The 14,588-nt window shown below is 40.9% G+C and overlaps 1 protein-coding gene across 1 annotated transcript; it reads right to left on the bottom strand.

Annotated features, from left to right (window-relative positions):
- Positions 1–496: 496 nt before the first annotated feature.
- LOC108799132 (chymotrypsin-like elastase family member 1) lies at positions 497–11,706 on the bottom strand. The gene is made up of 8 exons (XM_018570952.1): positions 11,667–11,706; positions 9,697–9,794; positions 8,784–8,884; positions 6,620–6,745; positions 4,661–4,797; positions 3,913–4,058; positions 2,234–2,383; positions 497–589 (listed from the first exon to the last, which is right to left on the bottom strand). Exons 1-8 carry the CDS (start codon positions 11,704–11,706, stop codon positions 497–499), a joined length of 891 nt encoding a protein of 296 aa, XP_018426454.1.
- Between the last annotated feature and the right edge of the window lie 2,882 nt (positions 11,707–14,588).

Below are 14,588 nucleotides of genomic sequence, written 5' to 3'. Positions count from 1 at the left end.
CAAGGAAAGTTAATGAGAGGGTTAAGGCTCCAGGAAGGGTCACTGTGAGGTTTGGGGTTCCATTGATCATGAGAAATTGTTATTTATGGCAAATACAATTGCTCAGCTACCTCATAAACAGGGTGAACTAAGCAGGATATTTCAGTCCTGGAGTTTTCAGCAAAAAGCATTTAAAAAGGTATGCAACATTTTTTTTGCGTTATTCTATATGAAGGGAAACATGTAACAGGTGTAATGTAGGTGTTATTTCCATGTGACTGCAAAGGTAGAAATACATTTTAAGGCTCCATGAAGGGCAATCGTGAGGGTTGGGGATCCAGTGAGCATTAGTATGAGGGGGTTAGGGCTCCATGGAGGTTTAGTGTGAGAGTTGGGATGCCAGGGACGGTTTGTGTGAGGGCTGGTGTTCCAAGGAGGGTTAGTGTGAGGGCTGGGGTTCCAGGGAGAGTTAGTTTGAGGGTTGGAGTTCCAGGGAGGGTTATTGTGAGGATTGAGGTTAGAGGAAGGGTAGTGTGAGGATTGGAGCTCCAGGGAAGGTTAGTGTGATTATTGTGGTTTCAGGGAGGCTGGACTCCAGGGAAGGTTGTGACTTCAGGGAGAATAAGTATAAGGGTTTATGTTAAGGTTCCAGAGAGGTTTTTGTGATGATTGGGGTTCCAGAGAGATTTAGTGTGAGGGCTGGGTTCCATTTTTGATATACAGGGTTGGGTTTCCAGGACGGAAGTAGTGTGATGGTTGGGGTTTTAGGCAGGTTTAGTGTGATGGCTAAGGTGTGAGGATTGAGGTCTTAGTGAAGGTTAGTGTAAGGGTTGCAGCTCCAGGGAGGGTTGGTTCTCCAGAAAGGTTTAGTGTGAAGTGTGGGGGTGCAGAGAGTGTTATTATGATGTTTTGGGCTCTAGGGAGGGTGAGTTTGAAGGGACAATAGGGTGCCAATCTTCTATTCTCAAAATTGAATCTATCGCTATGAACTTTTTCTTTCTTATAGGAAGGAGGGGACAATGCTTACATGACACAGAGTGTGATTCATGGTAAGTTAAATCACAGATTTAACTTACCATAAACATGTATAGTATGTATTATACTGTAGGTAATGTAAAACGTTTATAATAAAATGCTGAATCAACACAAGTTAAGGATGCAAAAAATATCTTTTATTACATAATTGGTTTCGCAAAGATTATTTCAATATTTTCTTCTTCAAGTATGTTTTCAGATATGTTCATATACCAGTTTTTGCAATGATATTCTTACAGGTTCTAAAAGAAAGAGAATATTGGATGATTTAAGTAGACTCAGATATTGTCACACTGTGTATTAAAGAATGTTTAAAACGTGTCTTTCCTTGCTGCATTCTTCCTGCCCACACACCTATGGTCTTTGTACTGCACTGCAACATTTGGATTAACTTAATTTGTCCTATAGAAGTCTGTGCGAATTCCTAGCTATCCATAACACCACAGAAAGGCACATAGACTGGAAGCATGGGGGGCTGAGAGTGTAAAGGACTGTATCTGCTGAGGCATGCTACTTAGCAAAGTATAGCATATGCATTACACCTCCTTCCCCAAGACCAGCTTAATAATTCTTCTTGGATTTCTTTTGAACTGTGATATATTGGGTGCATGCTTGACAGTTAGTGAAGCAATGCATTGTGGAGTTTAATGTTAAATTTGAATGTTTTTGATCACTTGGGCTGAGACATGCAAGGATTGCTGGGCTAGACTCTTACAGCACAGTGTTTTGGGAATGTAGTAAATTTTGGTTAAATTTTGGTTTTCTTTTAGTGTGTGTTTTGCAAAATGTTTTGTACCTAATTTTTCAAATGCTTATGTTTACTCCCCCTTTTTTATTGTTTTAAAAAACACACACAAAATGACATTTCAGTAAGATGAGCAAAGTAAACAATAAGGAAACTCAACTCATATCTAAAGCGCAAAGTAAAATGCAATCTGAAATAAGAAGAGCAGCTACAGTAAATGTTAAGGATGCTGATGCTAAAGTCCTGATGACTTGCACAAAATTTGAGCTGTTTGGCCATGTTGGCACCACTGTGCTCAACAACAATCAACTTGTCTAATAGGGTTTGGGCAGGCATCAGAATACAATAGCCCCATGGGACTTAAAGAAAAAAAAAAACTACCAGTCTATAACTAACCTTAGTGTAAGGCTGAGTATTGGCAAAGAATACAAATAATAGTAACTTGTAAATAGTGTGTCGGTTAGTGAAACTTACGCTGTTGATCCAGGCGGTGTAGGCAGACACTCTGGTAAACACTGTGGGCTTCAGGTAAGCATTGCATCCAAGGGAAGATACAAAGCTAGTGACACCATGGACCTGGTACGCACCACTGACAACACAGTTCAGAGGTCCACCAGAATCACCCTGAGAAAATATAAAGGAGCTGAAATCAGAAAAGAATACTGGAAAACGGTTTCACACAGTTTCACACATCAATTTTTGTTTTTGCCACTGTTCGATTTAATGTCTGCTTGATATTTTATTTAGTTAAAAAAATTGTCAATGGCTTGCTGTTAATAGCTCCATCAAAACAATAGGTGTCCAGAGTCTTACAATTTGTTTTCTTTAGAAAGGTGTTGCAGAGGAGGACCCTTGCTCTCCGTGTGGAAGCAGTGTTCTCTCTGCAGAGAACTGACACACCCCTTCCTGAACCAGAGCTAGAGCTATTCAATCAGCAGAGCTCCTGCTGCTCACTGATTGGAGATCTTTATCTCTGACTAAGCAAAGGGTGTGTAAGTCCTCTCCAGAGAGACTACTGTACTGTCCTTCTCTGCAGCATCCTGGCGGGGACAGGCTTTTCTACTCAGGCTATGGCTGCTTTCTAAAAAAAATAAACTGTAGGAATTTGCATGCCTGTTGTTTTTGATGCACCTGGAATGTATTCAGCTGATTTAAACTGAAAGTTCATTTGGGCTGTGACTAGGGTTGCCACCTTTTCTTCAAGCGAAACCCGAACACTCTAGCGACGCGCTGACATTTTTTTGGGAGAATGAGTGGTGGCTTATTCATATATGAATAGTGCCGCCCATTCATATGTAAATATCCCACTTGAGACTATTTTCAGTGGGAGGCCAGTAGCACCGATCTTAATTTTGGTTGCCCCTGTCGGCCTGACATCTTGTGTCCGGGTTTCTGCTGCCATGAAACCTGGACACAGCATTCAAAACCCGGACTGTCCGGGTGAATCCTGGACAGGTGGCAACCCTAGCTGGAACACCTTCCTTTACTTTTTCACCTTCACCCAAAGGGCAGGTTACAAGGAGATTTTTCACCTGGTTTGAATACAAACAATAATGAGCGCTTCCAAAGTTGTAATCACTTTTTATCACTTCTTAAAGGAGAACTATGAGGTGAGTGATTGTCACTCATCCTCATAGTTCTAGCCGACCTGTGACAATGAAACTGTCACAGGTCGGCTCAATGGATCGGGAAGTGAGCAAACACCTACCGGCGCTCGCTCACTTCTAGATCCTGTCACTGCAGAGAACCGTGACAGGGGAGGGACTGGATTCCCCCCTCCCCTGTCCGATCCTCCAGCGCTGACTGGCGGAACGGACAGGGTAGGGGGCAGGTACAGCTGGCTCTGCCTCTAGATAGGCAGAGCCAGCTGTCACTCATGCAGCTGGGTGGATCCAGACATAATTGTCGGGATCCGTTTCAGCTGCGGCGTCTCAGTATACCGCGAGCAGTAGCTCGCGGTATACTGAGCTTTGGGTGACGGGAGGACGCTAGTTTGTGTCCTACCGTTACCCTTAGGAGAACTATGGGGAAAAGCCCTGACCCCATAGTTCTCCTTTAAGGATACCTTTCAGCAGCCTAGCCATGGCTTGTTTGGCAAATTGGCTTTGGTTCAAGGGTGGGATTGAGACATTAATGGCCAGCCTTATACTTACATTGCAGCCAGCCTGAGCCCCATTGCCACCAGCGCACACCATGCTTGTTTTCACAGTGCTGCCCCAATAAGAGCTGGTAGAGCAGGTCGCATGGGCAACAACAGGCAGTGGAGCTTGCTGGAGGATGGAAGGCAGAGCTCCACCAGCTGCAAAAAAAAAAATAGTTATTTTTAGCATTAGTAGCATGAACAATTTGCAATGTATACAATGTCACATGTAGAACAACAGCAACAAAAATGTACATAGTGCTTATATATTTTCTAGAGCAGGGCTCAAAATTTCCACTCGCCTGCTCGCAATTGGTGAGTGGAAATGCTTTGTAGGCGAGTGGAAATAACTGTCAGGCTTGCGGTCTCAGACCGCATACCTGACTCGTGGGAGCAGCTGCTGAAGGGGGCAAGGAACGGGGGGGATTATTATGTTATGTGTGGGCGGGCAGGTAATCAGGCAGAAATGACATTGGAGTTCTATTAGGTGGCCAGATTAGATATCCTTGGAGGATGATGTAGTTCTGAGGCTAAGAGGTTCTATGCTGAGTACACTTTGGTACCTGACATTTGAATCGTCTATTTCATATTGCTGGGAACATTTGTCTAAATGGCCCAGTAAAAAAAAAAAAAAAAAGTTTGTAGTGTATTCAAGCTGTAGGAAAAAAATCATGTTATGCACCTTGAGTGTAATGGTAAACCTAGGATGGGACAATATCCATCATATTATCATTTGTGAACCTGTTTTTCAGACAACTTACTGGAGGTTCTTCCCCATCCACTAATGACGCAGTTGTGGTTGTTGGCCAGGACAGTGCCACTAGCTGGCAGACTACCCAATTGTACATAGCTGTTCAAAGAAGCGCTGGAGGCCAGATGGAGGATGGCAATATCGAAACTGCAGACAAAGTATAACAAATACAAAGTTAAATACAGTGACCAAGCTTTCTTTTTTAAGTTTTAGATACAGCTTTGAAAAGATAAAACCTCTATTGGGGTTTTATTGCTGTCTGTGGCCTTACTAGTATATTTCCCCTTTGTTTCCTGTCCTTGTGACTACACATGAACTAATGTTAAATGGACACAAAGACAGATATAAAAATCCTGGCAGGAGTTTTGAGTCTTCTGCACTGTAAGAAAAAAAAGTTTTTTTTTTTTAAAATCTGTGCTCTCTGTTGAAAGATTCTGCTCACTTCAGGTCCCAGGGGCCACACAGGAAGTGAAGGGGCATCTCTGCAACAGGGAAGCAGACAGCAGTTAAAGTGACATTAAGGGCAAAAGTCCCCCCCCCCCCCACTACACACACACAGTGCTAATGTAAGGACTTACCGTAAATTATGCCTCTTAATCCGATCTCCTTCTTCTTTCCTGTAGTTTTTAGCTGTCCCTCCAGCGCTGGTGCGGGTCTCTGATCCAGCGCTGCCTCCTCTGTCCTCCTCTTCTCTCATGTCCCACAGAGTCTGTGCGGGTGCACACTGCTCCAGAGACTTACCCTGTGTCTCTCCTCGTCTCCCGGCCGAACATCTGAAGTGTGCATGCCCCCCAAGATCGTTTGCGGCCGCCCGAGAAATTTTCAGATGTTCGGACAGGAGCGCGCGGCGGAGGCAAGTAGGTAGGTAAGTATTAACCCTTTGAAAACGTTTTTTTAATCGTTTTGCATATATCTACTGCTTGCCAGCATTAGATATATGCAAAAACATGCGAGGGTTTAATAACCCTTTAAGACATAGGAGGGGACCTTTCAACACATCAGAACTTCAGCCAAAAATAAAAGTTTTGGCTAGAGTTGGACTTCAACTTAGCAAACTAAGCACTTAGTTTTACCACATACCTGCCAAGTCTGCAGTGCACATGCAGTCTAAACTTTGCTACCCTGTTAACATATTTACTTTTTAAAAGCTGAACTCTAAGCTGAAATAAAAATCACAAATGAAAATAGCTCTGTATGCTTTAATGCAAGCATTGTAAATGTAAGCATATCTAAATTTAACTTGGTATCACCCTCTTGCAAACCCATATACTGCAGAAACCAGACTGGGAGAAGCAGAAGCAGTACAAAGAGCATAATAGTTGCGCGGCAGTCCTCATTTTCTAAGAAGGAGCATGCTGATAAGAGGAGAGAGCAGAGTGACAGTGAGCTAATTGATCTGCTACTTCTCCTTTCACTGTACAGTCATAGGTTGGGTGAAGGACAAGACCTGAAAGTGTTACTTAACTGTAGCAGAGAAAAATAAAATGTCCTCCCCTTGCAGACAGGGCTGTGCAGTGTGAGAGAGCAACATAACTCTTAGGTCAACTAGATGGACAGAAATACATACTCTTTGGAGCCTGGGGTTCAGCTTTAACAATAGTAACACCAGAAACCTTAATGTTTCAATCTATTGTCACCTTCCTGGTGGTGGCGGTGCCTCTTGCTCTCATTATAGTGCACGGCATATTTGCGTTCATGCTCTAGTCACGTTCTGCAGATGTATAGGATTATGTTAGGTGACATCAAGATTTCTTTCCAACTGAAGCACCAGTTTCATGTCAAAACGTTATCTATTCTAAACATTCATATTATAAAATGCTCTGATTGAACTACATTTTTATTAACTAAACTGTTAACATTCAACCATTCTTAGCTTTGTGTATTATGCAGAGTAAATGATGTACATGAAATGTGATATTTAGATGGCAAACAGAATTATTGTTTTAGAATTTGTCCACTTGGCTCTTACCCAGCTGCGACATTGTTGGTGTTCCAGGAAGCGTGAATGCGTATTGCAGAAACAGAGATCACCTGTTCAGTTCCTTCGTTTACGCTAAGGTTGTGATCTCCCAACACCACACGATAGGTGGCTACCCTAAATAAAGTCAAAGGGAAAGTCAATTCAATAAAATTAAAAGTATACAAAAAAATCTGGTTGTCTATAATATGCATATGTATTACACATAATAACATATACTGTTTGCATGAGACATCGGCCTTTTCCTCATACCAGATGAACCTTTACATTATCAAGGCTGCTTGTGTTTCGCACACTATATAAACCATAAGCTGTCCTTACACAACTTGAATTTCATCCAATTCCTACAGACTTGGCCAATGTTTGAGCAGTGGGTGGCCCTGACAGCACCACCCGGCTCAACAAACCTCGAATGAAAAATCAAAGTACCCAGGTGGAAAATTGTCTGCCAAACAGTGACTGTCAGATGCAGCCACTGTTCATGTGTTCAGACAGCCGTGTGGATGGAGGGATGTATTCAATTTCTCTTGTTGAGTCTGCGGGCTCAATGAGTTAAATCAATGTGTGTATGGCTAGCCACATTCAAAATGGCACCACATGTGCTATGGCCCTCAGGTTAAACCCAGGGAGCCTACTGAGTGCCTTCACAAAACTAATTAGCCTGCCATTCCGAAACCAGTAACCAAATAAGTAAGTAAATAATTATTGTGTGTGGCATTTAAAGTTGTCACACATGCAGCCACAGCTCTATAAAGCAGCAGCACAACATCCTTAACAAAAATCTTATGGCAGCCACAGGGCACAGTCCTGTCCTGATCTTGTCAAGTTGTGCTAATGCATGAATGTCAAGCAAAACATTTTTAGATAGAGCGTGGAAGTATCAGTTGGGTTTTTACTGCTATCCATATAGCTCCCAACTGTCCCTGATGTAGAGGGACTGTCCCTCTTTTGGAACTAAATCCCTCTGTCCCTCATTTCTTCCCAGTTGTCCCTCTTTTTGGCATAAAGACCTCTATAAAAATACTATTTATTATTTACCTATCAAATGTGTTATACTGAACTAAAGCTTTCAATTAAGCTATAAGTGATTTTATTTGTTATTTCTAAAAGCTTGCTTAAAAGAAAAGTAATGGTGAAAAAACACGTGTGGGTTTGACTAATAATATTTAGGGGATAATCCTTGTGGTCTGTGTAATTGTTGATGTGACAGCGGTACACCCTTTGTCTACAACACCCTTAACGTTGTCCCTCTTCCCCATCAAGAAGTTGGGAAATAAGATTTCTGTTCTCCATTGATGAGGTTTATCCTTACTTCCTGTCTTGCTAACAATGGTTTCACCAGACAGAAAGTGAAGGAACATCTGCAACAGGGACACAGACAGAAATAAATGTCTGGCAGGAGTTCTAGCCTTCCCTCCACTACTAATACTATTAGTAAAACATATTTATGTATGAATCTTCAGAGCTGGTGAAGAGTTCCCTTGTCTGATAAACAATGTCAGCGGCACAGGAAGTGATGGAAAATCTCTCTTAAGGGTGCCACAGAAGTAAAAACCTTTAGGTAAATGGGGGAATTGCAAACACACTAATGAGAAAAAGTAACAAAACAAGAAACCAAAAAAGAGAGAAGAATGAGATGGTTGGAAATGATAATGAGCCAGTATTTTCCAACAAACTTTTCACGTCTTTAACTAACAACAACCAGTCCTAAATTTGTTAGCACCCACCATCTGGTCATACTTGCCTGTGAGCTGTGCTAATCATGTTTGGGCCTATAAACATACAGCCGGTTCTGGTGTTTTTTAGGGTGCGTATAAATAAAATAAGAGTTTTAAACAAGTAGTGAATACAGGACTTGTTCTCTTTTTCACAGCAATCTAGAATGGCTGTTGCATGGTCTGAGCACCACCAAACACTTCAGCACAGAAAGTAAAGTGAGGTTGATAATAAGTCCATATGTCAGTCTACCCATCTTGTATCTGGACATCTTCTAATTGACATTTATTATTGTTGTATTGTGTTGTTTCAGGGACTAGGTTGTTTATTGTGCTCCTGCACAACATTTTGCCACCTCATGTTTTATCCCTATTCCAGTGCAACTTATTTTCTGCTAACTACTGACCAATGAACTCTATGTAGCAATGCTGTTGGTTACCTGTCCACACAGTGAGCAGCAGTCAGGACACGGTTAGCACGGATTAGGGTACCTCCGCAGGTGTGGTACCAGCTGCTTCCGGAAATATACTGGAGAGATACCTAGAGGTGTAAAAAAGATAATGATGGACCTTGTGTAAACAATACCATATTAGTTTTCAAAATGTTTTTTAAAGGGGACTTACAGTCTTTTTAAAATGTTTTTTTTATGATATATACCTGAATGAGGTATATTATTGTATATAAAACCTTGTTTATATGTATAATTTGTAAGTAACTTTGTACATGAGACATTTTTATTTTTTAAAGTCTTAGCTTAGTCCACAAAACGCATCGACTTGTTGTCTTTAGACTTCTATGATGAAATAAATTATTTTAAGCTACTGAGTCTTTGGTGTTGCACTCTTGCTTTCCCTTTAGAGGTGCTAATCCTTCCCCATTCTATCCAAAACTAGAAAAAAACTTAGCTGAAGTTCGTATAATAACTGAAGGAATAGTACAGAAAATGGAGGTACAATAAATTGGTCAGTTCTAAAATCTACAAGAATGTATAAGTCTTAAAAGCCTGGGAATCAGAAAGCAGAGGTCATTGATAAGCTTGGTATACCTAACAATGTATCTTTAGCTAAGGATTTGACACAATAGTGGGGCCAATTCAGCTACACAGGTGTTCAGTCAATATTTACTGACTTGGTTTGGGAGTATTTATTATATACATATTCTTCTTTTACATTCTACAGACCAGGGTTGCATACTAACATATTAACATGCTGTTGACACATACATTTTTGGTGCTAGATTTTAATTTACTCAATTATTTAAAGTGCTCTTTTAAATTTCAAGATTATAATGTCTGCCAATGGGATGCTTTTTACAGATTTAAAAACACCATTTGATAAAATCTCCTATCTTACCTGCCATGGCCATCCATTTTTGACAGCATTGGTTCCTCCCACTACACGTGCACTCTCCTCAATGTCCTCAATGTACTGAACATCTCCATTGCAATGTCCTGTGGAAAAAAATTACATATTTAAAAAAAGCTATTTATCACAAATACCCAACATCTAAGCTTTTCATTCTTTAATAGGAAAATCAGGTTTCAGTAACTTTTTTTTATATATGATTAATGTTTTTAATGATTACATTGTGGATTTTATTAGTCATTACCTATTCATTTGAATCTGTTGCACTTATTCTGCTCTGAAGTCTAAATCCATATACACTCTTCCAGCCCCATGACCTGGCACCACAAAATAAGGAATACTGGCAAAATGTTGGAGAATGTAGGCGCATTCAGGCATGTAAATGTGCCTAGGGTCGCTCACTTTTATAAAAATGCTCCTTAAAGAAAACCTGAAGGAAAATATACTTACCTTAACTTCTGCTGGTACCGCATAGCACTTTCCAACTGTCCCTCATTTGGAGGGACTGTCCCTCCTTTGGAACTAAACCCCTCTATCCCTCTTTCTGTCTGATGTACAGATATCTATCAAAATAACACTTTTACCAAAAGTTTTCCTCTGCACTATACATACTAGGGATGCACCGAAATTTCGGCTGCCAAAACATATTGGCTGAAAATGGCAGTTTGGGCAAAATGCCGAAAGTGCCATCTTTCGGACGAAATTGTGGTGCATCCATAGTTTTTCTCCTTCCTGCTGGGTGCTGCTCTGTGTCCCCTCTGACACAGTGCAGCATCCAGCAAGGAGGAGAGAAACAGTCAGGAGCCGAGCAGGTTAGGGAGGAGAGCGCTGTGAGCATTTCAGGGGAGGCTGTGCTCTCCTTCCGCACTGCCCCGCTCAGCCTCCTGTAACAGATCAGGAGAGCGGTGAGTGGGCAGAGACAGCTGTCAACTGTCACCGGAGACCGATTCTGGCGGTGAGAGGGAGGAGTCAGCTGTCAAATGAGACCGAGCTCTCCTCCCCACACCGCCCACTCAGCGTCCTGTAACATCCGATCCAGGATGGAGAACGGTACAAGCAGTCAGCAACCAGTGATCATTGAATGTTTGTAAATAACTGGACATAGTATGAGTTACTACGTACCAGTTATGAATGAATGGGAAGTGATCTACATCACTTCCTTTTCATTCATGATTGTGTACATAGTAACTCATACTATATCCACAAGTTATGCATAAACAGGAACACTCAGTATAGAGGCTTCCTGTTCATTCAGTGCTGGAGCGGCAGAAAAACAGATTGAGGACTCGGTGTCCTCAATCTCTGTTTGTATTGTAAAAGAGTAATATCAGGAGTTTATTTAGACCCTTGATATTTCCCCGAAGCCCCCAACAATAAAGTAAAAAATAAAAATATTTAATAAAAATAAATACAGAAGTAAATAAATAAATAAAATAACAATTTTTTAAAGGGTTCGAAAAAAAAAAATTTCGGTTTCGGTCTGACATTGTTTTTATTTTTTGGTTCGGTCTCAAAATTTCATTTCGGTGCACCTCTAATATATATTGTACATATGTACATGCACATGTATATCTGGATATTTTAGCTCATGGCTAATAATAAAAACATGTATTTTAATATTTCATGTATTGAAGTTCTAACCATAACTTACAAAGAGTTCCCATAACTTCCTGTCTTTTAAAAGGGTTCCGACAAGAATAAAAAATAGATCTGGTTGTAACCCTTCTCTACTTCATGCTGAACTAATTTTTTTTTGCCAGAGTTGTTTTAATAGCCTTCTAATATGAAAGCCCAGATCCCGTGATCTGCTACTGTCAAGCATGAGGGACACAAATACTAAGCAATGAAATAAACAAGTAGGGAACCACAAAAACAAGGTATAATCAGGTTAGATGGAAGCTATGTGGTAGGCTTAGTTCCACTCTAATAGATCTTCTCTAAAAGGTATTGAATCTTACCGCAGAGGACAAATGCAGCAAGTAAAAGGAGCTTCAACATTCTGGATGAGTGGATGAGTTGTTTCTGAGAAGATGAAGAGCCTCTGTGAGCCCCTGTTTTATAAGGGAGAGTTCTTGGCACATGTGGTGGGAGTATTCACATATGTTTCATACACTGAATTTAGCAGATATGTTTGTGCCTTCTTATTCAAGGACACTTGGACTATTTACGTAAAGTTAAAGCTAAACATTTGCCAAAAATGTGATAGCAGAAACATGGAAGGTGCCACCAAGTATCCCAAAGGACGTTGATTTTTTATTTATTTATCACTTAAAGGCCTCTATGTAGGTCATCAACAAAAATTATATCAATGCAAAATTACAGGAATGTACCCAAATATTTAACAATTTTTATTGGTTAACATCAGTTAATTAAACATCAGATAGTTGCATTAAAATCAACCTAAAACATTTGAATGACTACACAGGTAAGTTGCAATATATCAAATTGAGTTCATATACACTTTAAGACCACTATGATTAATGGGGTGAGCATTGTCACGGGGACCATTTACTTTAATGTGATTCCCACCAAACTCCCTCCCAACTCACGATCTAGTTCTACCAATAAGTGGACTCCCCCATTTATTAAAGTGGGGATATGTCTGCTGGTCTTTCCAGTCACCTGGTCCCATGACATTTCAGACAGGCGGGTCCAGAATGTGGTGTCCAGAGGCTACAAGCTGGAATTTTAGCCTCGCCTCCACCATACCTCCTGTTTAACTTACCAATGAGCCGAGAAAGGGGGGGCAGGCAGACCTTTTTGCTGTCCTGAAGCAGCTCCTCTCTTAGAGGATCATAACCATTGTTGCAGAAAGAAAAAGGTTTCAGCGGCTCCATTCAAACTCATTTACCGACGCCTGGGTGAAAGGCCACATCTGCCCCATTTTGGACCTGCAGTCGAACGTATTCACCTGTCTCTGGGTGCAGACGTTCTGCATCGAATCTGCCAGGTCAGTCATTGCTTCCCTTCATCCAGGGGACTGTCTGGCTTCTATGGATATTACGGATGCTTACTTGTATATCCCTGTCTTTCCAGTGAATTAATGCTTCTTTACTTTCAAAAGTTTTTATTGTTTTCATTGAAACATAAAATCACAAATTACAACATTGCTCAGTAAAACCTAATTACATTTATAAACACAGACATTACAATTCTTGCCTGGCAGGTTTCTTATTCTCCATCCTACCCTGTAGAAGTATATATTGCTAGCCTTAACATGTTATACACGTGTAGTTTCTTAACAACTCGAATTAATGCTTCTTGTAATGGGAAGAAGGAGTGGGAAGGAAGAGAGGGGGCTTTAGAGATGGGAGGTAGAAAAAAAACAGCCGCGCCATAGAAAGAGCGATAAAAGAGATGGGCAGCACTATGTGAGAAGGAGTGGAGACAATGAGCGGAATTATAAAGAGGGGATAGGGAGGATAGGAGTGGCATTGCGGAAAGGGGACAGGAAGGAGATACGGAGAGGGCATGGTAGCGAGTGTGCATTTCTGGCTGATATAGCTGGCTCTATATGTAACTACAGTGACAGAGACGGGTTTTCTGAAATGCTTAATAAAGTGAATTTTTAACACACTGGAAAAATAATATAGATCAATCAAGGCCTAAAGAACAAGTGTAGCTTATTACAAATAAATCAATAAAATGGCTGTCTACGCACTAAAGGACCCTGCCAGCATCTGAACTTTAATATTAATTTAATTTGGGTTTTAAAAGAAAACTAAACTCTTACATTTTTTTATGTCAATAATTCAAATCCAGATTAAACAAAAATACATTGTCTAGCACGTTATTTCCCTATTTTTAGCTTAAGCACTTACAATCATCATGTTCTCAACGGCTGGCTCTAACTCTCTCAGCTCAGCTTCCCTGAACTTCCTGTTCAGTACAGGATCATAAAAGACAGCACAGTCTCCAGCAACTGTCCATCTACTAGCTTGGAGAAGGGAGGAAGGCAGAGCAGGGAGCAGGGGATTGGCTTGCCCTGCTGTGTCTGTGTGTTGGTGGATACAGTGCGTGTACCCATCGCACTCAGAACCGCTGCTCCATGAGATAAGAAGTGGTGGCAGCAGGTGTCAATGGGTGGCTTCCATCAAGGTATAAGTAAAGGATGGACACTGGCACTCCAAAGCAAATCCACTACATCTATTTATTCACGTACTTGTTGCAAATGCAAAACACAAGATACAACGTTTCCGGGTCTCACAGGATCCCCTTCATCAGGCAAACAAGTGATTGGTGGAGACACACACAGCTTAATAGCACACACAAAGCTGGCTTCATAGGACCCTGAAAGGGGAAGGAGCCCCCCTAAAAGAGGATATCAGGGCCAATGCTCAGGAGACCAGCTGATTCTGAGGGAAAATAAAACTTTCAAACATCAGTTATTTAATAAGAATTTGAAGTAGCTTAAAAACATTTTGCCTTTAAAATCACTTTACCTTCAGTTTAAATCCACTAAGTATATTCCAGGTGCACCAAAACAAAGGTGTTCAATGTTTCATAGTTCCTTTTGTTTCTAAAACAGTCACGACCTGGGTAGAAAAGCCTGTTCACTGAGAGCATGCTGCAAAGTGATATCCTTGCTCTCTGTGGGGAAGCAGGGATCTTACTGCAGGGGTCTGACATTGTTGGAAATACACCGGCATATTACTGATATTCTACTGTCTTTTGAGCTACAGATGGCGCTGTAGATGTTAGTCTCTATGCTTATGCATGTTTATCTATGATATACACAGGAAGTTCTCTCTGTATGCTGTATAATGCTATATTTTGATATAATGTTCTTATAAGTAAAACTTAATTCAGCATTTCTCCAGATCTCAGCTCTTCATCTAAACACAAACAGGTTATGGGCCCAGATGCTAAACAGAACACTG

The sequence above is a fragment of the Nanorana parkeri genome, unplaced genomic scaffold, assembly GCF_000935625.1.
Source record: "Nanorana parkeri isolate BGI_ZX_2015 unplaced genomic scaffold, ASM93562v1 scaffold1638, whole genome shotgun sequence".
NCBI classification, from domain to species: domain Eukaryota; kingdom Metazoa; phylum Chordata; class Amphibia; order Anura; family Dicroglossidae; genus Nanorana; species Nanorana parkeri.
Note: the sequence above shows the minus strand (reverse complement) of the source record. Positions and strands in the feature narration are given on the sequence as shown.